Below are 22,530 nucleotides of genomic sequence, written 5' to 3'. Positions count from 1 at the left end.
AGAAGATTTCCCCCTATAGGTCTTAGAAGACTGCTGACGGGAGGATTGTTGCTGGTTATTGGAGTAGAGTTGGTTGCCTTGGTTGTAGGAGCGATATTGATTGCTTCCTCCTCGAAAAGTAGAATAGGTGCTGCGTCCTCGTGCACCCCGAAAGGGCTGTTTCCGAAATTGTAAAGTTCCTAAAGAGCGAGCAGTGTCAGTGTCTTTTTTGGTAGATTGCAATGCCTCATCAACAATGTGCTCCAAAAAGTGACTCGCCGTCATACGGCATATCCAGGATCTTCGCCTGTACCTCTTGGTGAAAGGATGTGGAACGCAACCAACCTTGCCTGCGTAGAACGGCCGCTCCAGCGAGCTGCCGGAAACCAGTACAGGCAATATCCACTGCACAGTCGATAATCTCCTCCGATGTTCTCTCCCCTTCTTGGAGAAGTTGTAAGGCTTCCGCCTTGGAAGCATCTGGAACCAAAGCCACAAAAGCAGTCATGTCTGCCCACACCTGGCGGTCGTAACGCCCCAAAATGGCCAAAGCATTGGCCGTTCTCACTGTGGTGGAGGCCATTGTGGAAAACTTACGGCCTATAGCGTCCAGGCGACGACTTTCGCGATCTGGTGTGGCAGTAACAGCAGACGCAGGGTTCCGAGAATGAAGCTGAGCTGCCTGCGTAACCACCGAATCTGGGTTCGGCTGTCCAATGAGGCACGCTGGAGAGCCGACAGGCGCCTTATATTTCTTTTCCAATCGGAGCATCTGTGCCGGTAGTGAATTTGGGGTCTGCTTCAATTTCACCCCTTCAGACCAGATAAAGTCAACAATTGGAATGGTATGGACTTGTTTGAATGGTTGGTTCTTAAAATCATAGAGGAAACAATCCTCTTACCTCTGGACTGTTGGTAACTTGAAGCGTTGAGCCGCCCTATCCATCAGCTGATGGAAACTCGCAATGTCCACAGGAGGAGAATCTCCTGGCGTTACCAAAGAGGGGGACGGTGTCTGAACTTAATAGTCATCCCACTCCGCCATATCCTCATCATCATCTCGAACCTCACCATCTTCGCGGTCTGGAGGAATTTCATCCTCGTCGTCGGCATACACAGTCGTGTGTATCCGAACTGAAGTTTGTATTTGAGGAGCATAAGTTGGCAGAGGCGACAGAGGAGCCGAAGCAGGTACTGCAACAGGCTTCAGGACAGAAGGAACTGCAGGTACCTGTGGAGACGGCGGGAAACGCCTATTATAGTCGTCCAACATATGCTGGAGATTAGAAATGAGCGACCCAGGGAAAGTCGCAGTAGGAACTTGAACAGGCGTTTCCTCCTGTTGGAAATATTGGTCCTCATCATCATTATTATAATCCTTGCACTTGATGACTAAATCAGATGGACTACGTGCCGCTCTAAAGGACTTGTGTACATCTTCCTCCAAATCTTGGTCCGAATCCGTGGCAAACAAGGGCGAAGGAGGCTGTGGATCACTGGTGATAGAAATCTGGTCAATAGGCACCTTGGGGCGCTGGTGAAGTGGGTCGACAGTGGTTGATCCAGTGGATGACAGGGGCAGCAAAGGCAGAGAGGCAAATGCAGAAGAAGTCGTAGACGGAGCCGACAACGACAATGGAGTTGATTGAACCAAACTGGAAGAATCCGTAGTCGACGGCATCGTCGTCGATGGCAATGGCGCCGTCGACGGAATTTTCGTCGACGGAGACGACGAGGAAGATGACTTCTTCTTCGTCGACGGAGCGGTCGTCGAAGGAACGATCGTCGACGGAATACTCGTCGACTAGGCCGTCGACGAAGCTGATTTCTTAGCACTCTTTGTCAACGATGATTTGGTCGTTGACGACGAAGCAATCGGGATTACAGATGGCACAGTCTTGAAACTGAGGGTTACCTTCGTCGACGACGGTGACGTCGACGAAACAGCCGTCGACAATCCTGAAGCAGACGTCATCGTCAATGTCGTCGCCGACGAGCCGGAGATGGCAGATTTCGTCGTCGGGACGACCGTCGACGCTGAAACATGTTTTCTCACAAAAACATGAGAAGGAGACGCAGCAGACGCCTGAGAGCCAGGTCTCGTGGGCGTGGAAGTAGTAGGAAGAGGTGAAGACACTGCAAGGGCCAAAGAAAGAGGCAATATCTTCTTCTTAATAAATGGAGAAAGAAACTCCTGCACACTACTACGTTTTGAAGCTGCTTGGGAACGACCAGAAATGAGACTTTCAGCATCAGAAAGTACATTATCCTTACCCTTAAGTCTCTGAAGCCACAGCAGGAGACGGCCTTCTCTGTCCTTTAGAGTCTTTGTAGAAAAAGTTCTACAGAGCTTACATTTACCCACATCATGGTCGGGGTAGAGACAGTACATACACATACTGTGTGGATCTTCTGAATAAAGGCATAGCTTTTCACAAGAAGAGAAAGGTCAAAAAAGATACTTCTTACTTGAAGACATGCTGAAAACCCAGGAAAACCTGAAGGAGTAGAGAAAAACTGAGCAGAGCTCAGGGAGACTCCCTTTCACACGACGTGAGGTAGAAAATCTGAGGTACTGAGCTCTGCGGAGAAGGTTCTGGAGGGGTGCTGGTGCCTGATTGGCTACAGTTTGGACCAACATAATGACAGGAATAGACTGCATGTATTTTTTCTCTTTCCAGGTATTCCTATGTGGAATTATGTCTAGGCATTTACTGCCTCTTTTATAATGTGTATTTCATTTGTTATGTTATTACATATACATATTATGAGTATGTTATTGCTATTGTATTTACCGTGGGACTCCCACTCTGACGACGGGGAATATTCAAGCATGTGAATCTATGAAAGACACCCTAATACTGAAGAAATTAAGTTACGATACATCTAAAGCTGTTGCTGATTTATTCCAAGATATTTCACGCCACCATAAACAAGCTATATTTCTTTACTATACTGATACCACCTCATCCATGGATTATGTTCAGTTACCTTTTCATTTTATGTAGATTGATATATACTTTTCCACTCTCTTTAAGTGTCCTGATAATGTACTGTCTAATTACTCTGCAACCTCCCAACAGATCATTCATTTGTGACGATGATTCCCTTAATATTTCTATACCTCGATGCATGATCACAGTAATAGTTTTCCATTTTACAATCCAGTATGTGGGAGTGGTGTCTCGTTCCAGGACCAGGGTCTCTTTATGCTATTTTTTTTAATTTCTAATGTAGTCCAGAGACATCAGCCCACAAGTTTTCTTTAATTATTGTGTGCAAATTATCGAATGTCGAACACTACAGCATCACCATGAGCCCTTTTATACCATGTACTTTCAGTATTTTCACAACCAAACATGAGATAATTGCAACATTCCAAGATCAGGGGTCCTTCAGAGTATTTCTTTTATTTCAATTGTAGTCCTGAGACATCGGCCTACAAGTTTTGTAATTCAACACCTTAAATTGTTATGCATGCAATCTTCGATTGTCCAATAATACCATACCATTTTGAAAATCAATGTTGGAAACTGGGTTACTGTCTGAGAGGGTGAAACCCTACTAAAGCAGCAGCCACAATTTCTGGCAGAGTGAAGTCACAAGTGTCCTGCCCTCATGGTTGCTGGAGCGATAACAACACGGGTCAAGGGAGCTATTTCAGAACCGTCTTTTTCTCTTTAATAACAAACTTTTAACTGCTCTTGTATCACATGTGTATCCACTTTCAGCGAGCGGCCACGCCTATGCGGAGCCTCCGCGGAGCGGGATGACAATTCCTGCAGGGTCCTAATGACCTGACAGTACTTCTCCCCTCAGTTTAACAGAATAACAACATGTAAAAAAACTACACCTCTCAGTTAGTCTTCTAGGCGGATGCCCATGCTGACCGGACTACAGCTGGGCTAGAGTTGTCTTCATACAACCTCTCGGGGAGCACCCGGGTGTCAGGAGTCGCAGAAGACAGAAATGAGACTCATCAGTCATGGTTAAATGGGTCTGAAGAATGACTAATTCGTTTGAAGTGGGACACATCTCTGGGGATGGATTTCCCAGTTAGAGAATCAGTGACCATAGGCTAGATGTAGGTAATTTGGATTTACCGATTAATAAATACCGAATTTTACCAATTAGGTATTTATGAATCTGTTAAATCCAATGTAGGTAATAATTCGATAAAAAATACCGAATCCGTAGGATTCGGTATTTACCGAATCGGTATTTACCGATTCAGTATTTGCCATTGATTCCTATGGGCCTAGTGGCCCATAGGAATGAATGTCAATTACGAATCCTTAAAGCCCTGTGGCACTGTTTACAGTGCCACCTACATCTTAAAATACAGATTTGGTAATTTTACCGAATCAGTAAATTTACCGAAACGGTAAAATTACCGAAACGGTAAAATAACCGGTTCTGTAGTTTAAGATGCCCTACATCTCAGTATCCAAAACACCGGTCGGTAACGGCCGAAAATCGGTATTTTCGGCCATTACCAACCGGTATTTGCATACCTACATCTGGCCCCAAATGTCCTTTTCTCCTCATGACTTGTTGAGGGTCTTTGGCAAATGGGGTTTAATATTTCGTTCTTTGTTTTTGTTTGACGAGACCCAGTGCCCTTTAACAATGGCAATCTCTTGAGCTTGAAGTTACATGGTCCACATATACTTCAATTTTCTCTTTCCTGTTCCTGCGTGAGTCATTAGCTTAAAGCTTCTGAGTATCCATTGGCCTCCTAGCAGTCCACTCAGAAAGACTGACCAGGATTTCCCAGGCAAACATGACAGTGGCTGAGTTCTAGGCGGGTGTGGAATGAGGCTTCTAACGATAGGCATTCAGAACATGGCACAGTGCTGGATTCAACTGGATCTTCTCGGCAGATGGTCTCTGAATGGTTTCTCCATCAAGCTTATGAACCATTAAGCAACACCACTGGCTTGGGTCCTGTTGGGTTACACCCATTTGAGTTAGGAATTCTTTGCTGGTGAATGGAGGTCTGACTTTATTGTTTGAGGAATTCCCAACATAGCAAAGATGTCATCTAATATTGTGATGAGTGTTTCATGACTTGCTGATGAGATGGGCTCAACTAGTGTAAAACAAGAATATTCCTCGACCAGGACCAACAGGTATTGTCCATCAGTTAGTGGTAAAAAAAAGAATTGATGCCAACCTCATGCGCCATTAGGGCGAGCGCCACAGTGATACAGGTGGAGTCGCCTGACAAAGTGCTACAAATGAGAGAAATGGAATGTGCAGTGAATCAACATAAAACACAACGTGAAAGAGGGTCTAAAGGGGAAAATAGTTTAATGACCTAAGTGCACCCTATCCCCTAGTCTAACTCACAAAAACACAGAAGGGGTGCTACTGGTCTAAATAGGCTAGAGAGTGTCTGCTTTCTCATAAAGGGTGTGTGTATAAACTAAAGAGTGAAAAGAGGAAAAGGAAGAAAACCCATCAGCCCACCCATTGGCAGAGCTTCATCATCTGGGATTTTAAAGTACGAGTTGGTATCCACTAGGTTACTCACTATTAGTATCGTGAGAGAACCCTAGTATCGGATCCACTAGTGATGGAAAGCCAAACAGTAATTGTGTTTAAGAGCTGTGGGAAAAAGTTGCAGTGCTCAAAGAATATGTGCTAGTAGAAAAAGTGGTGTTAAAATTGACTAACATGGTGCCTAAGAACAAATTTTATTATGATGGTCACCATGATGACAAGTGTAGATAGTGTTTCAACAAATACTACTATCCTGTTGGTAAGTTAACTGGTCGACATGTTTCAGCCAAAAATGGCTTTCTTCAGGACCTATGATAACAACACTACTGCAACTGTAACCCAAGTATAGTGAGAACTAAATACCATGCATGAATGATTTTACCTACCATCTGGCGAGGTAGTAAATGGTAGGCTCTGAAGTTATGGTTATAAACAGTGTATACAGACACACAGTGTAACAGATGAAAGCAACATGTTATAATGAAGACATATAACAGCCAACGAGACATTGCTCATTCATTATTTCTTGTATAACCACTCACCAAAAATGTACTTGGGAGTGGCCTCACCTCGCCTGGCACTCGCTCAGGTAATGAGGCCCGCTCTGAAGAAATGGAAACAAAATACCTTTTGAGTCACTTTCATGGTATAGATTCACTTCATAAAGATATCTCCTGGTGTCAAAAATGGGCATAAAAAAGACAGCGGTTCTCAGCTACCCTAGCAAGCTGATGATTGATGATGTTAAGTATTAAAAGTTGATAAGACCAAGAGCATATGCAAAATTGCCGCATGGCAGTTATATCGTTTCAAATCTACAAGTGTCCGAGTAAGCACTTTTGACTCAGTCCTACGCCATGGTTAACAAGACCTGATATCAAATGGTTAGATTAGGTAATCAGTTATAAGTGTGTAACCAAGGTGTGGAGCGAAAAGGAAAAAGAAGCGCTAAAAAGACCGATCTTAAATGGAGGGTCCGTAGTTCTACCAGAAGTGCTAGGGAAATAGCAATAAAGAGTCCCCCAACAACAACTTTGAATAAATGGACCTCCAAAGGCCTATTCTGAAGGTGCCATAAGCCGCTGCACTCACCTGTCCGTCGGTACCTCGAACCCCTACTGAGCTGAGGGGAAGGAGACATGATGGACAGGGCGGGCCACTTAAATGCAATATCTGCGGACTGCAGAGGAAGCGTGTGGTTAATAGTTACCGCCTCCCAAGGCATGCCTCAATGCCGTACTGTTCTAATGCCGGCAAGAAGAAGCGGACCAGAAAGAGTTTTATTCGCCCGCAATGAAGCACTAATGAAGATAGGCAAAAGTATGTAAGAAAACACCTGATAGGTCTTCATCGTCAAGGGGGTGTTACCACACTCTCTATTGGTTCAGAGAATAGCCAATCAGAGACTAGCCTTCGCCAAATGGCTCCATCGGAAACCGGCAAGGCGTCCCGAGTCTACCTCACCCCTCTGCCCATAAGCAACTCAAATGTTTTACAATTGTCATGACAAAAACAAAATGAGTACAAAATCATGAAGCTGTCGCCCGGAAAGAACCTACAATGGTAGGCAAAAGGCGCGCGAGCACATAACCAAAGGGACTGCATCGTCAGAACCGGTACACCCGCGCTTGGTCAATTCCGGACGCTTTGCCGGTTCTAGATTGAGTCGTCTTGTAATGAGAAGGCTCTGATTGGCTACTTACTTAACCTATGTCAAGGCTGCACTTAGGTCCAGGAGAATAATAGCCGCCGAACCTCCTGTGTCCATAATTTCTCTGGTTTCCTCATTGACAGCGATCAAGGCTTTCTCTGTGCCCTGCTGGGGTCTAAAACCGGTTTGTGTGGAATGAAAACAGCTGATCTCTTCCAGATATGAGGACAGTATAACATTCACATGTTTCTCTGCGATTTTTGCAATTCCTGGCAACAAAGAAATGGGGCCAGAGTTGGAGAACACTTCTGGGTCGGCTCCTGTCTTTTTCAGCAGTGTTCTGATCATGGCTTGCTTCCATAAAGATGGAACCATGCCTGTTCTTAAGGATAGGTTGATGAGTTCTAGAATGGTGGGGGCAACTGTATGGGAGACTAGATTTAGGACGGTAGGTGGAGCCATGTCTTTTGGAGATCCTGACTTTAATTTATTCAAAAGAATTATTAGGGAGTCCAGGCCCATGAGAGGGAAGCCTTCTAACATGGTTGCTAATTGTCCCCACTCATTATCAGTCTGGGTGAGAATATGCGTGGTGGTAGGCGAAGGAACGGTTAGATAGATGGATTGAATTTTTGTATGGAAAAATTCGGCAATGTCATTACAGCGTTTGAATGTATCAGCTACAGGGGGTGCTGGTGGTGTCGGGTAGTTATTGTTTTAAAAATCCTAAACATTTCTCTTGGGGCGTTGGCGGCTCAGGAAATTTTTGTTTCGTAGAATTTAGCTTGGGTTTTTCGGATGTATATGGATTTATTTAGTGCATCATATTGTATGTGAGGACATACCTGCATGAGCAGGTATGCCCCTGTGATGTTTAGTTCTATTACTACATATATTACAAGTGAACAGGGAGGCTATCTTAAAGTATGTACTGGGTACGGTCAAAACGAGTTATCAATCTACATAATGGCTTCTCTGAAATCTATGGTGTTTGGTATCAAACACCTTGTCTTATACCAGTACTAGATTTACTGAGATTCACCTAGAGGGCACCTTAGAGGTGCCCTCCTAAATCCTTATTAATCTAATAGTGTGCTGTCTGACCGGTCTCTTCCAGCCTTCCATCACAGACCCCCAGCAAGTGAGAGCCCACGCTCTCAGAAGGCCATGAACAATGCCTGCTCTGGCAGGTGTTACCACCTCCTCCAGCAGGAAGGCTAGTGAATTAGCATGTCAAGGCCGGAGGCTTCAAAGGTCTCTGCCGCCTCTGATATGCGACCCTGCCTTCCCCCAACCTTTGGGAATGCCACCCCCTGCCCTGAGGTCCATTTGGCACTAGGTCAGGCAAGCCATTAGATAGTCAGTAGGCGTGTTGCACTGCCAAGCTGGACACACCTCTAGTGTGAGCAGCTTGAAGTGAACACAGAAGAAAGGATTCCACCATCCTGTGTGTTGTGGAATTAGGAACTCTGGGACAGGGTGATGCCCATTCCCCACAGGAAGAGGTCATCTAGGATGTGTAGCGACCCCAGGGGTAAGTAGCCCATTGCTACTACCCTTCAGTCCCCTTAGCACTCTTACATTGAGTATTTAGGTGGCCCCCTGACAGCAGGACATCAGATTTCTCTGCTTGAAGAAGAAAGAAGGACAAGGAAGAGCCTATGAAGCGAGAACTTGGGACTGCACCACCATTTGACGAAAACCCCTGCCTTGCTGTGGACATGGACAATTGCACGGACCCGGCTTATCCAGAAACGGGTGTCACCTTCCAAAGCTGTGGAGGAGCAAACTACAACGTCAAAATCATCTCTGCACCCAAGCTCCACAGCCCGAGCCTAAGTGAACCTCACGGTGCCAACGGGGTCCAGAGATCCTCTAAAGCCGAGTCTGGCTTTGGGTTTGGCCAGACTGGTCCCAACTGCAGCCTCTTTCTGCAGGAAACTGAGAACCGCAAGAGCCTCCTGCAGCGTGACCCCACTCAACAAAGCACCACTGCACACGAGCTCCCCAACCCAAGTACCAGTGAACAGACTGTGTCCCTGAGTGCCAGAGACCCTTGAGATCTGAGCCCCTCTGTGGGTTCAAATAGACTGCACCCCAGTCCCTGCTTACAGCCTCTTCTCATCAGGACAGTTTCACATTGACTTGAAAAGGGCATCCAACGCTGAAAAGCACCTCAGCACCCAGACGCCCGAGCCGACCGAGGTGACCTGTTGGTGCTGTCTTGGACCTTGCCCCCTACTTACCTTAAATCCAGAAGAACAGTCCTGTAAGTCGTTGACAACTGAACATATACAATGTATGTTTCTCGCTTATGATAACATTACCACTTCAAAGCTACAAATACAAATGTATTTTTGTATACTTAAAGTGACAACTCGAAAAGCACTTACCTAATTATGAGGATCTTGGTGTCTAAATTTATATAAAAATCAGTGTAATGTTTATAAATTGGTGTCAAATATCTTTGAGCGTGTGTCTCGCTTACTGACTGTGTGTGCAACAAGTGCTTAACACTATCCTCTGATAAGCCAAACTGTTCACCAACACTACCACAAAAGAGAGCATTTGGGATTATTATTATAACCCCTGTAAACAAATAAGGTCCACCTGGACTCTGCACAATGTCTCATTTTGGTGCATTATATAGAGAGCAAGCTTCCTATGCCTGCTCTATGGGCTGCTTAGGGCCTACCCCTAAGGGTGACCTTATGATTTTAAAAAGAAGGTAAGCCTGTTAAAACTAAGGTTTATTTAACCAGATCGAAATGGCAGTTAAAAACTGCACACAAAGGCTGCATTGGCAGGCATGAGACATAATTGAAAGGCTACTTAAGTGGGTGGCACACCCAGTGCTGCAGGTCCACTATTAGAATGTAATGTACAGGTCCTGGGTACCTGTAGTACCACTGCACTAGAGTCTTTCAAGTAAATGAAATGTCAATTGGCTGCAAGCCAGTGCTACCATGTTTTAGGGAGTGAGCTCATGCAGTGGAGCACTGGTAAGTAGTTGTAAAGAACACAGAGTCCTATGGCCAACAAAAACGAGATTAGCAAAAATGGAGGCGTAAGGCAAAAGGTTTGGGGGGTGGGGGGTGGGGGGGGAAGACATCCTATGGCTGCCAGGTCCAACAGTAGCCGTCAAAACACAGCACATTTCAGATAGAGCTCAACCTAACTTTGCAGCACATGCTGTTCTTACTCCATCTAACTCCACCATGTACGTTTCAGCTCCTATCTAATGATTACATCAACCATTGGCTAAATCAAAGCAATAAATGCCTCCTCTTTTCAGAGATTCACTAATTGCTTCAAATCGATCCACAGCATTACTTTGCCTGATGTAGTTTGTGTTTTATTCTACTGTATGTTTTATCCAATATCTGTATTCAGCATGACCCCTGGAACGAGGAAAAATTCAAATTAACTAATGATATGAGGAGTTTATACCCCATCTCGCTCTTGCCTGCACCTCCAAAAATCCTGGAGAAACCTTAAAAGGAAAATCTTTTATTGATGCCTGTGACATTCTAGATTCCTTGCAGAATGGCTTCAGAAGTGGCCATAACACGGAGACAGCGCATGTGGCCGCCACTGATAGCTTTAGGCACCAGGTTGGCCAGGGTGGGAAGGCTGTCCTTGTGCTGCTAGATCAGCAGCCCTTGACACTGTCTCACCTGCGCGCTGGTACAGCGTCACCATCAGACAGGTGTAAAGAGGAAAGCCCTTAATCTTCTCAATTCCTTACTATAAACAGGGTGCAAGTGGTCAGTTGTGTTGGCTTTAAAGCTAAGGCTTTTAGTCTTCATTTGTATGTCGCCCCGCTCGCTGAGCTAATCCGTTTGTTTGGCTTTCAAGCACTGTCTTATTCGGAGGACATGTAGATCTATAATATCTATCTCAGACGACCTGCTCATAGCAGCCAACACATTTAATCACTGCATGACAAGAATAAACATCTGCGTGAAGGAAACATTTCTTAAACTGAACATTGAGAAAACAGATGCTGGTGTTCCGAGGACAGGACTCCACCTGGTCTGGCAGCCAGAGGAATGCGGCCCTCTACCATCTGCAGCTAAAGAGGCTAAAAATCTTGGAGTGGGGTCTGATACCCTTTTGAATTTTGAGTTGTAGGTCAATCGACCACTGGCACCTGTGTCTACATTATTAAGACTCCTAAGAAGATCTTTCCTTTTTCCTGTTGAACTCGGCCATGTGGTGGTCCTTTCTTTAGTATTGTCTAGACTTGACTACATCAATGTCCTTTATTTGAATATCATTGTCTCCTCATTGAACAAGCTGTAAGTGATTCAAAACGCTGCTGAATGCATTATTCTTTTTTTCCCTAAGCATGCATCGGTTAGACCGGGTATCAAGGCGCTGCGTTGGCTCCCAGTTAGGAAGTGCATCTTCTTTAAGGCTATCAGCTTAGTCTTTCAAGCCGTCCATCATAAAGGGTCTAAACATTTCTCAGCCCTGTTTAACTGGTATATCCCGGGCAGGTCCCTCAAATCCTCGTCTGGTAGGAAAGTCAGTATCCCGGTAGTAGTGGGCCTGAGCAAGGTCTACCAGTGCTAGGGGTTCTCCCTTCTCTGCACAGAGTCCTCAGACCAATAGAAAGAAGTTGGCACAGAAACTGGAATAGAAAAGACAGAGTTTATTAAACCTCATGAGGTGGACCTACATTCACACAGCACCCTTTGGTAATGTATGAAGTAGCACACTGAATGGAAGGAGCTTGGTCCTTTTATACTCACACAGAGGCTCAAATGAAGGCGGTACAAGTACAAAATGCTGGTTGTAGGTACATATAAGGTCATACAGAAAGTGTACAGGCAACAAATGGGAGGAGCTAACACTTTGCTAATTCTAGTGGACACATCCTGACAGTTACAGACTACAGCAGCTGCAAGCTCAACTGAGAATGTGCGAAGGTGGAAAATGCTAAATATATCTCGTCTCTAGGCAGATTTCAAGAGCAGTTAACAGAAAGGTAGGACAGAGCACATGGCGAGCACATGGCAAACAAAATGGCTGACTAAAATACAAAATGGATTCCACAAAACGGACAAGATAGTCTCTAAATACAGGATGTCTTCTGCTAATGCTTAACTTAACTGCTGCCAAATTACAACATCCCTAGATTTTGAAAAGCTAGAAGGGCTGGCCGGTCTTTCTTCGGGCTGCTGCCAGGCTCTGGTATTCACTGCCTAACCAGATTATCAATTTGGATTTTTTTTTCTATGTGTTAAAAATCTCTGAATACTTGGCTTTTTCCAACTTAAATCTCTTACGTCTGCTGTGGTTGTGCTCTGTTTCTGGTATAGCGCTTATCAACCCTCAGATTTCATACGTTTTATAGATTTTTTTTACATTTCACTGAATCTATATTCCATGAAGTCCTGCAAAGATAACTATCATGTCATATCTTTTCCCACAGGCCGCCTGACGACATTCCCGGTTGGAATAGAAAGTGACATTTGCTGCTTCAGAGCGAAACCAAGGATACGACAGAGACTCAAAAGTGCTCCCACAAGCTCATTGAGTCAGACAGACAACAAGAGAATAAAGACGCCTACCATTTTCCAGTAATTCAGAAGACGACAGGCACCCTCTGCCCAAGACCTTTCGTTTCTGTAACAGCACTGTATTTTAACGTGGATGTCAGAAATGAGTTTCCAAGGTGTATATAAACTGGGCCTTCTGGTTAGCTCCCTACTGCTGCTGCCTTCAATGCATGGAGAAAGACCAGATAACAGACGGGACCACTCAGATTTCCAGCCAGTGGGCAGCAGGCAGACATCCTCAACGCTGATGCAGAAATTTGCCCAGGTGGGTCTTGTGTTTTATTCCTTAAACTCAGAGGGCTGGGATCAATGCCTCACAGTCAGAGTGAGGGAGATAAGAAGGGGTGTTGGGTATGAGAGTCAATATTCAACTCAGGCATATACTGAGCATATCACGTAAGCTTCCAGCTGTGGGTTGAGGCCATCTATTTCAGAAATGCAGGAAACCTCTGAAAACGAATCTCTTAAGATTGGATTGGACTAAGCCCTTGTCAGGACACTCTCTTTCATGTTGACTAGACAGGCAAGTACTCTCTAATCTGTGGTTTTTGTTTCATCGTTTCTCAATCTCTGGTCATTATCTCTGCAACAAAGGCTGCTGGCATTCTTAATGATCCACGTCTGACCAGAGGAAACTGCTATACTTTTACAACTACAGCATTCCTTCCAATGTGGAGAATGCCATAATAAACATATGTTTTGTGTTGTGCAAAACCATTTTGAGGATAACTATTTGATTGGTAGAGACTAAAGTGAGAAGCCTCTTTCATTTATTAATGAATATTTTTATAGGTCGTTCCGTAGTGGCAAGATCCAGAGGTGCTGATAGAAGTATAAGCATGTCAATTGATCAATAAAGTGTCTCATAACTGCAAAGGCCACTGACTATATCTTGACTATTGCAGTTGCGGCTGGCATGTCCCGAGGGTGGTGTATACAACAAAATAAAAAAAGCACTTACCTTTTCCCGGAGCGCAACGTCCTCCTCGATCCTTCTCTCCTCGAGGCAGGTAGCAGGCAGGCTCCCAACTTCCAAGCCAAAACTGGCGCTTCTCCCATGCAGGTTGAGAGCAGTGCTTGGATTGGTGGGAGCGGCCTCTATGAGAGCTCACAAGAGCACTAGAGGCTTTTGCGTTCTCAAACCCAGCTATCTTAAAGACAGCAGGGTTAGAGATGCTTAAAATGTGAATGCCTGGCTGGCCATCGTAAGATGGCAGGCAAAATAGACATGCAGATTTTAAACTCTGGAGCGCAAAGCTACCTGCTGCCACTCGGCAGCAGTGGCCTACCCCATCGTGACGCTTAGTTCTGGATGGGTCAGTTACTGAAAAATAAAATGTTCATAAATAAACTTTATTACCATTTTATTTTTCAGTTCTGGCCTTGGAGTTTTGTTTGTGGAGCGAAGATCCTCTGCTCAAACGGAGGAGCCGCCCGGCACTATTCCTGTATCATTCGAATCCTTGGAAAAGCCAAATAACCTAGTAGCCATTGATCGTTTGGTGAACTACAAATCGCTTTTTCACACCTAAGGAGAGACAACAGGGAGCCCATGTAGTTGTGTATATGGATGGATTTGAGCATGCATGCATACTCCCAGTGCAAAACTCAGCATTTGAATGATTAAAAGGATCTGTTGTGTAGTTCCTACTAATTCGTAAGATCTGCGCATTGTTTGGACAACAGAAACTAGGGGCTTGGTGTCAAGACTGATTAGGGCAAACCCCGCAGGATATGTTGGCCTATAGAACAGCTAGCTCACAGTGCCACTGTAAGCCCCCCTAAACTTACCAAGGAGCGAATGGTTTCTGGTAACCACTGAACATGACAACCCTGTCCCCTCAGGGATTGTGGAAACAGTGTAAGGTCCTTTTGCTCAGTCACTCATGCTCACTTATTCTTAGAGAAATATATAGAGAATACACAGTGGGACATTTTCAATAAATATATTGAACCAACTTTACTCTTGCACAAAAGGCGTGTGCTGCAATGATTATGAGACAGAAGCAGATGAACGTGATTACAAACACCTAAAAGCGTAAATAGTAGACATAGTTCTGCCACGGTGATAAACAATGGAAATATGCAGGCATATAAACCAGGCAGCAATCTACCGTACTCCTAAAATGTGAACCATACTCGAAGTGTACCTAGTGTGTGTGTAGGAGTAGAGCTAAGAATCCTCCATGGGACAAACCAACCCCATTACCTGATGGGATAGAGTGAAGGACCCTGTCTTGGTTATGAACTGGACCCCCCTCACAAGATATCAGACCGCAGTGTGGTGATTTCTCAGCCTGTGAGGACCCTCAGTATTAGCGGAAGTACCTTCTCTACTCATTTATCGGGATGCTCATCTTTTATAATAGAAATATGCCTTACGATGGACCTATAGATTAGTGATATTATGGATATGTAGATAGCCCTGTGGCTCTGTGTATGAAGATAGTGATGACATTTATACATGGTGAGCAGCAAGACCTTGTACATGATGTTCACGGTGTTGTAATATTGTTGTGCGATGCTAGATGTGTAAACAAGTTTAGTTTCAAGTAAACAAATCCATCATTGTCGGGAACCCAAATATGTTCAAAAAGTCACAGCTCAAAATGTTATTTGTGAGGACAATGAAAAAAAAGCTGCTTCGCTACATGGGCCTAACCTGGGAATATAACAGGCACATCATTTAGGAGTGAGAGTCCACTGATTGACCTCAAGTAAGGAATCAGCAGTACTTTGACGATGCCGATTGGAACAGGATCTTGGTGCCCTTGGACATAAAGAGAATGTGCAAAACCGAGCCGGTATAAGAAGGCACTAGAACTGTGATGATAAGGTTTTATACTGATGTGGGGACATTCAAAGTCTGCAGGTGGGGTTGTGTGAAGCTGCAAGTTTGTCAGTTTCTTACAACACTGCTTGGTGGTGTAAATTTCACGGCATATTTTTCCTGCAAAAAATATTTTGTTGTGATATTTTTCCTGGAAAACATGGATATTCAGGAATTTTCATCTAATTTTTTTAACTTTGTGGAAGTTGGCAACTTTTTAAAATAATCTTCCTAAATTTGACAGAAGAGTAGCTCACCCCTAGTTTGGCTTCCATCATTGTTATCATAACGGACTTACTTGACTCTACTGTATTTCTAACGTGAGAAGTTTGTTTAAATATCTTTGTGTAACACAAGGTATTTTAGAAAAATAACATAGGACCTTTCAAAATCTTTTGACGTACTTGCAACTGACACACAGGATTAGCAGAAGCTGCAAGAAACACTTAAAAAATTATGTTTATAGGAGTAAATATTACAAATATCAATGGGAGAAGTTGAGATGTAGTAAAACAATGTGTTTGTAGAGACACCCTGGTCATATGACTTAGCTAGGAAGAAAGAGAAAATGGAGACAGATTGAGACAATATATGTTAGAAGTATGAGAAGTGAGAAACCTCTTGTTCCCCTTGGGTTCTATACTTAGGTCAGCGAGCATGGCTCAGCGCGACATGTCCAAGGAGTAACCTGAACCTTGCACAAGGATGGTAGCCATAGGATGATCTTTAGTCTCAGCATCCTTTGAACCTCAGTCCTACTCTGAGGTCAAAGTGCTGCTGCTCACTCGAGCACATCAGCAGAAAGGACAAAAAGCAAGGCAAGCGAAAGTCGCGAGTTATCCTGCCGGGTTGGACTCTGCTCCAGTTAATAGATGATCTCATTGGTGCTTGTGTGACTGAGTAACTGGTGTTGGCCTTCGCTCACTTCCCCTCTCCTCACTCTACACTTCTGGCTGCAGGACTTTGGAAACTGGCGTCGTGTGAATGGTTTGATCATGGCCTCCATGAGTCAGAGGGGACATTAGTCCTAAGTCGTGGTGCCTGTTCTCTTTGTCCTCTTGTGCCAGTAAAGTACATGAATCCGCTTGACAGGCTGAGACAAGGAGGGCCACAGGCTTGATAGATGATTACATTGAGCTGTCAACCAACTTGGAAACAGAAGCTCGATCGTAGCAGATCATCCTCTTCTGCGAATGGTATCCCCTGGCCCATGTTTGCTAACTTGCCGGAGCAGAAAGTTAAGCGATGAAGAACTTAAAAGTTCTCAATCACGTTTTCATAAAAAAGAATAGAAATATATAACCTAGAAGCCACGAGATTATGTTCATGTAAAGATGAATAAAGAAAAAGTGATGAAAATAGCCATTTTAGTAATATTGGTAACAAAACGGCCAAAAAACAATCTCTTGGGGAAAAATGGGCCGAGCAGAAAACTGTATCACTATGAACTATTTTTCAGCAGGAGAGCACCAAAACCAGATGTTAGATGTTCTACTGAACGCACTAAAGCTTGATTGGAGCTTTTGTATTTGCTCATTCTTACATCTCCTCATCATCTGGTCTGTGCCCTTTTTTTTTCTAATTGTTCTTGTCTCTGCCATTATTTTGTTAGCTAAGTATAGTTTTCTGACTCCATATTTGCGTAGCATCAAATCAGCTCCACTGCTCATCAGCACCTCTGGTACTTCACACGTTTTCTTCATCACACTCCACGGCTTCTCCTCTCTAGCTAGGCTCTCCCGGGTACAACAACACTCAAGGTACACGGAGGACTCTCGCGGTGTGGACTGCGGCTAAGTACCAAGTGAAAAGGTGGCTATTGCGACCAAGTGTAGGTGACCCGCTCAGCACGCCTGATCATCCCTAAGCTGTCACAAAAATGGGCCTTGTAGACAAGGTTACATCTCAAGTATGACAGAAAGTCACTGGGTGATCTTTTTAAGTTTGAATACTCCTTGTTGCAGGATTACGCTTTCATCCTTACCAGTGGACAACGGCAGCAACGTTGCAGTGGGTTCAACGATTCCCAAAACAACTGGGGCCTCAGTTAGATCTTCAGGTTACTCCTCACAAGAGTGGTGGGAATCCCTTCCGACGAAATATAACGGGATTTTTACTTCAGCAGAAGGGATGGGATATCCGTCACCGTTGTGATGGAGTAACCCGTCCACCAAGATCTAAATCAGGACCATAGTTTATCATTCGACAAGCGCCAGTCCAAAGTGCTGATATACAATTTTATTAGTGAATAGCCACATGCTACCTAGTTAAGGTTTGGAAAGACAATTTCTATATCTAACTGGGCACCTAACCTCAGGCAGGCTATGTGAGGTATGAGGGCACCAACAGGTTTTGCCCAATTGTGAGAAAACATTAACAATGTTTACTGGAGCTAACTGGAGCGATGGCTATTCCCACTCTTCATCTTATTCTTTGCCAATCCAAAAGAGTTGCAATATGTTAGTTTCTGGTGAAAGAGATCACAGAGCGAAAACAGAGATACTGGAGAGTGCCACTCAGTTCTGCTGGTCATGAACTTCTCAACTAGTTATACACGTTATCTAAACGAGATAAGACTGCTAGTGCCTATGAATTATCCTGCATATTACTCTATGCACATAAATAACCTACAATGTAGTTTCTGTTTATCTCTAAATTATGACTCTGAGGAGGTGGTATTTTCTCAGGTAAAGTGGATTATCTGATATTTCTGAAATTGAAAACATCAATAGGAATTTAATGTCCTAAGTATGTTGTAGCCTTTTCCTGTGTCTCTCCTATAGTTTTACATTCAACTACTAATGTGTGTGAAAAGAGGGGCACATTTAACAAATAATCACGCAACGCACCAAGGCGCCTAGCTGTGCTGCACTGCGCTGCTAATAGAGAAATGTGCTGTACTTATCAATATACAACTCATTCCTGTAATTTTTCAGCACTGGCTCACAATGTGCTGCACAGCGCCACCGTAGACACCCTTGCACCATAATGCAAGAGTGCCTGCTTTGTGAAAAAGCAGCAATTCTCTTGTAAATACCAAACTGCTCGGCGCAAAACGCCTCTAATTCACTTTGTTGTTATCTATCAAATAAAGAGGCAGGCGCTGGCAACTGAAAAGCAAAGAACAGGTTTATTGCTCCAGAGGAGAGCACATCAATTCGGACACACAGAATGTCTTCAGGAACTGCCTCTCTGTGGCAGTGCTTCTTATACCCTGTTACATTGGTTTATAGCGTGGTTAAACATTCCTGACAGCAGTTTATTACATGTTCAAACATCCTTTGAATTCCCGCGTTCAGCTAGTTCTCACACAATTCCAGCATCAATCGTCCCTCCACCCAGATCTAACAGATGATCGCTATCTCGCAGCTGGATATTCCGACAGGATCTAAAAACATGTGGGATCGGTCAGATCTAAGGGTTTGGGTTATCGATTAAGTCAGGGCCCTTTGTTGGTGAAACATGTCCAGCTATGTGTAGGCAATAAACTATGGAAACAAACAAGAGTTACCTGGTCAGATCGCTTACCTAAGTGTTGTGTCATGCCCAAAAGACCACTAGACCAACATGTCCTCACAGTGATAATACTGGGTTAGAAAAGTTCCCATCAGCCCACCCTTATTGGCGGAGTGTCGTCATGTGGGATGCAAACCATGAACCATAGTTTCTCCCAATGCACCTGGTAATGATGCGGAGATAGGTTCTGGACGGTGTTGTTCTGAACCACAGTATTTCAGAGGTAGGACCGATGGAGTGCAGTGCTCGTGCAAAAAGAAACAGTAGTGAATAAAATTGGCTCCTGAGACAAAAAATATGTTTATTCAGTATTGTCCAGGGTCAAGAGTAAAAACAACGCCGCTTAGTCTAAAAAATAACTATGTCATGGCGTAGTGCGTGGAGGTCGACATGTTTCAGCTGGGAGGACCACTAGTCCAAGCTTTCTTCAGGACCATTAGATGTTACGCATCTGCACTGTGTAAAACATAAAGTGTGTGCACATTTTGGATTAATCCTACCAGATCTTTGAGCCCAAAGTATTCCCTGGTGTTTATCCAACTGGTCGTGATTTTCCTAAAGTGGAAAAAAGCGATGTGAGAGGCATTTGTGATATAATGGAAATTAAAAACACAACACAACAAAGATAGGCAGGGCGGCAGAAAACTATTCTCCGCCTATCAAAAGTTACATAGGTCTCCTGATTTGGAACTGATTCAGTTACACAGTATTAATTTATCTATGTTCTACTCACCCAACAATCTGTGGGAGAACACCTCACCTCACCCAGCACCTACTCGGGAAGAAGGAGGCCCGCTCTGTTAGGGATGGAAAAGTACAATGACCTCAGATGAAGGTTCTATTGAGGTACAGAGTGAGCATACTCTACTTATCCATATGTCTATACTAACAGATACTAGTTGATTAAAAAGAGAGACTCAACCCAAACAGAAGGCATGGTCATGACCAGGTTTGAGAATGATGCTGATTGTGAATGGTTCTGTAGATCAGCTATAGATACTGACTAAACCTATAAAAAACAATGTCTTGAGAGCATAGTATAGAAAAGACCAAAGGGTCTATATTGGTGCATACAGGACAACAAAAGTTAAAAATTAAGTAAACAGGGCTTCAGGTGATATTCCTAATTGCTAGATCTTAGGTTTGCAGGGAGCCATACCTGTCCGTCGGTACCCCAATGGCCAGCGTCCGAGTGGGAGTGGAGGGGGTTTGAACTGTGAAAACCTCCTTGTTAAATACCCACTTTAATTGGTCAATTAGCGCGAAAATCGGCACTTTTTATGGGAGGGCAATGTCTATTGGCTGGCGCTGCCTGACTATCATCTTCATTCGCAGCAAACGCTAAACGTGCATGTGCCGGTGATTAGCCTCAATCCTGCGCGCTGACACTCTAGCGCGATTTGTATTTTGAGCCGAATTCGATAGATCGCGCATGCGCCGAGGGGATAATGCATCGCGCATGCGCAAGGCGAAGACAACGCTCGCGTGTGACAGCGGTAGCGGCCGCACTGCAAACTTGTGGTGCGCATGCGCAGAGCGAACAACATCGCCCGCATTCGCTCGCGCTGTAATAGCTTTATTTCTTCTCTGCGCATTGCCATAGTGTTATTCTCGCCCTCAATTGAATGTATTTGCACAAGAGGACGTGTTAAAAATGAGCTATATTAAACATATAATTAACAGGCACGGTGTATGAAAAACGAGCCTCATGATTAATACTATGCATTGAAGCATAACAGTAATACAATTTGAAGGTTGTTAATCCACACACGGGGGGCTCAGAGGTTAGTGTATGACCCACAGGTATGTTTGTTGTGTGCGTAAATGACTGGTTCTGGAGTGCATATTCCAGATATATAGGGCAACACAAGTATAGGAATGTAAACCTAGCGAGTGGCTAGGGGAAGATGTAATCCCATGATACCTAATTGTATATGTCTATCAGTAATTGTATTGAATATAGTCCAAACTTCAAAAACACTGTATGTTTAAGAGGGCAGATAGGATGTTGTAAACGCAACCTTAGTAAGTTATAAGGATGCCCAAGGTATGTCGTCATTGAGCCCCCTGGAGTCACTTTGTAATTGGAAAACCCATTTCTGCTCTCTTCTGAATAGAAATTTCGAGACATCAGTTATATGGGTGGGGATGTATGGATGTTCTAGAACCACCCATCTCATGTCCTCTGCTGTGTGTTTGCAAATCAAAAAGTGATTAGTGAGTTTAGTTGCCTGTTTGTGATACCTAATAGTACTCTTATGCTCTCCAATCCTGAGTTTGATTTTTCGAGTTGTATACCCAATGTATCTGAGAGAGCAAGGACAAGTGATCATATAGATCACGTTCTCTGTATTGCAATTAGTGTGTTTCTTAAGGACCCAAGTCCTCCCCGAACCTAAATCAATAGTGTTGGTTTTACTAGTCTGGGGACAGACGCTACAGGATCCGCATGGATGATGGCCAGTGACCGGAGGAAGATCCCAAAGAGTGGTTGGTCTTGCGGTATTCTGTAACCTGGGTCTCGTATGGACCAACGTGTCGCGTAAGCTTGGTGCTCTTTTAAATGAGAAGAGAGGTAAGGGGATGTTGGCATTCGTAGTATTGAGAATACTCCAATGTTTTCGCACCGCTTTCTGAAGTCTGTTGGATTGTGCGTTGAAAGTACTCACAAATGTTAGTCTCTCAAGAGGTGGTTTTGGAGGACGTCTCTCCAACAGTGCCTCACGATTGTTGTTGGAGGCCCTTTTCCATGCTCTTTTCACAAGATGTTTTGGATATTCCCGTTCCTGTAGTTGGTTGGAGAGGGTCTTTGCGTGTTTTTTAAATAGCGCCTGAGATGAACAGTTCCTCCTCACTCTGAGGAATTGCCCCACGGGGAGGTTTTCCTTCAAGGAGCGTGGGTGGTGGCTATTGAAGAGCAGCAGAGAATTTCTCGCCATAGGTTTGGTGTATAATTCGCTCTGTAGACTGCCAGCCTCACAAAAGATGGACAAGTCTAAGAATGAGAGTCTGACACGACTATGTTCCAGCGTGAATTTAAGGAACTGATTACGTTCGTTCAGCCATTGATGGAAGGACTCGATCTCGCTCTCGGTGCCTCGCCATACCATTAAAATGTCATCTATATATCTCTTCCATAGTACCACTTGGTGGAAGAAGGGATTACTATGGTTGAGAACGAGATCTTGCTCAAATTGATGAACATAGAGGTTGGCGAGGCTAGGGGCAAAAACACTCCCCATCGATGTCCCGGAGACCTGTAGGAAAAATTGTTCCTCAAATTTGAATTTTTTTTCTTTCATTGCTATTTCAGCACAAGCAAGAATGAAGTTCACAGGAGTGATACTGTCCAACTCTTCCAATGATAGAAGGTGTCTGATGGTGTCCAGAGTGTCCTGCTGGGGTATGCAGGTGTAGAGGGACTCGACATCAAAGCTGGCTAGTAGGTCGGTCTCTGCATGGAACTCAATATCAGGTAGTAA

General features: G+C 44.2%; 1 protein-coding gene and 1 pseudogene across 1 annotated transcript in view; one reads left to right on the top strand and one right to left on the bottom strand.

Moving 5' to 3' along the window:
- Window positions 1-229: 229 nt before the first annotated feature.
- Window positions 230-1,252, bottom strand: LOC147725655 (uncharacterized; annotated as a pseudogene).
- An 11,323-nt stretch (window positions 1,253-12,575) lies between these two features.
- The window catches only part of LOC147725653 (matrix metalloproteinase-21-like), a 547,740-nt gene continuing 537,785 nt past the window's right edge, over window positions 12,576-22,530 (top strand). Inside the window, exon 1 of the mRNA XM_086964337.1 lies at window positions 12,576-12,967. Within this exon, the coding sequence (XP_086820463.1) occupies window positions 12,797-12,967 (171 nt within the window). The 5' untranslated portion in view covers window positions 12,576-12,796. The remainder of the gene's footprint in view (window positions 12,968-22,530) is intronic.

The sequence above is a fragment of the Lissotriton vulgaris genome, chromosome 3_2 (assembly GCF_964263255.1).
Source record: "Lissotriton vulgaris chromosome 3_2, aLisVul1.2, whole genome shotgun sequence".
Lineage (NCBI taxonomy): Eukaryota > Metazoa > Chordata > Amphibia > Caudata > Salamandridae > Lissotriton > Lissotriton vulgaris.
Note: the sequence above shows the minus strand (reverse complement) of the source record. Positions and strands in the feature narration are given on the sequence as shown.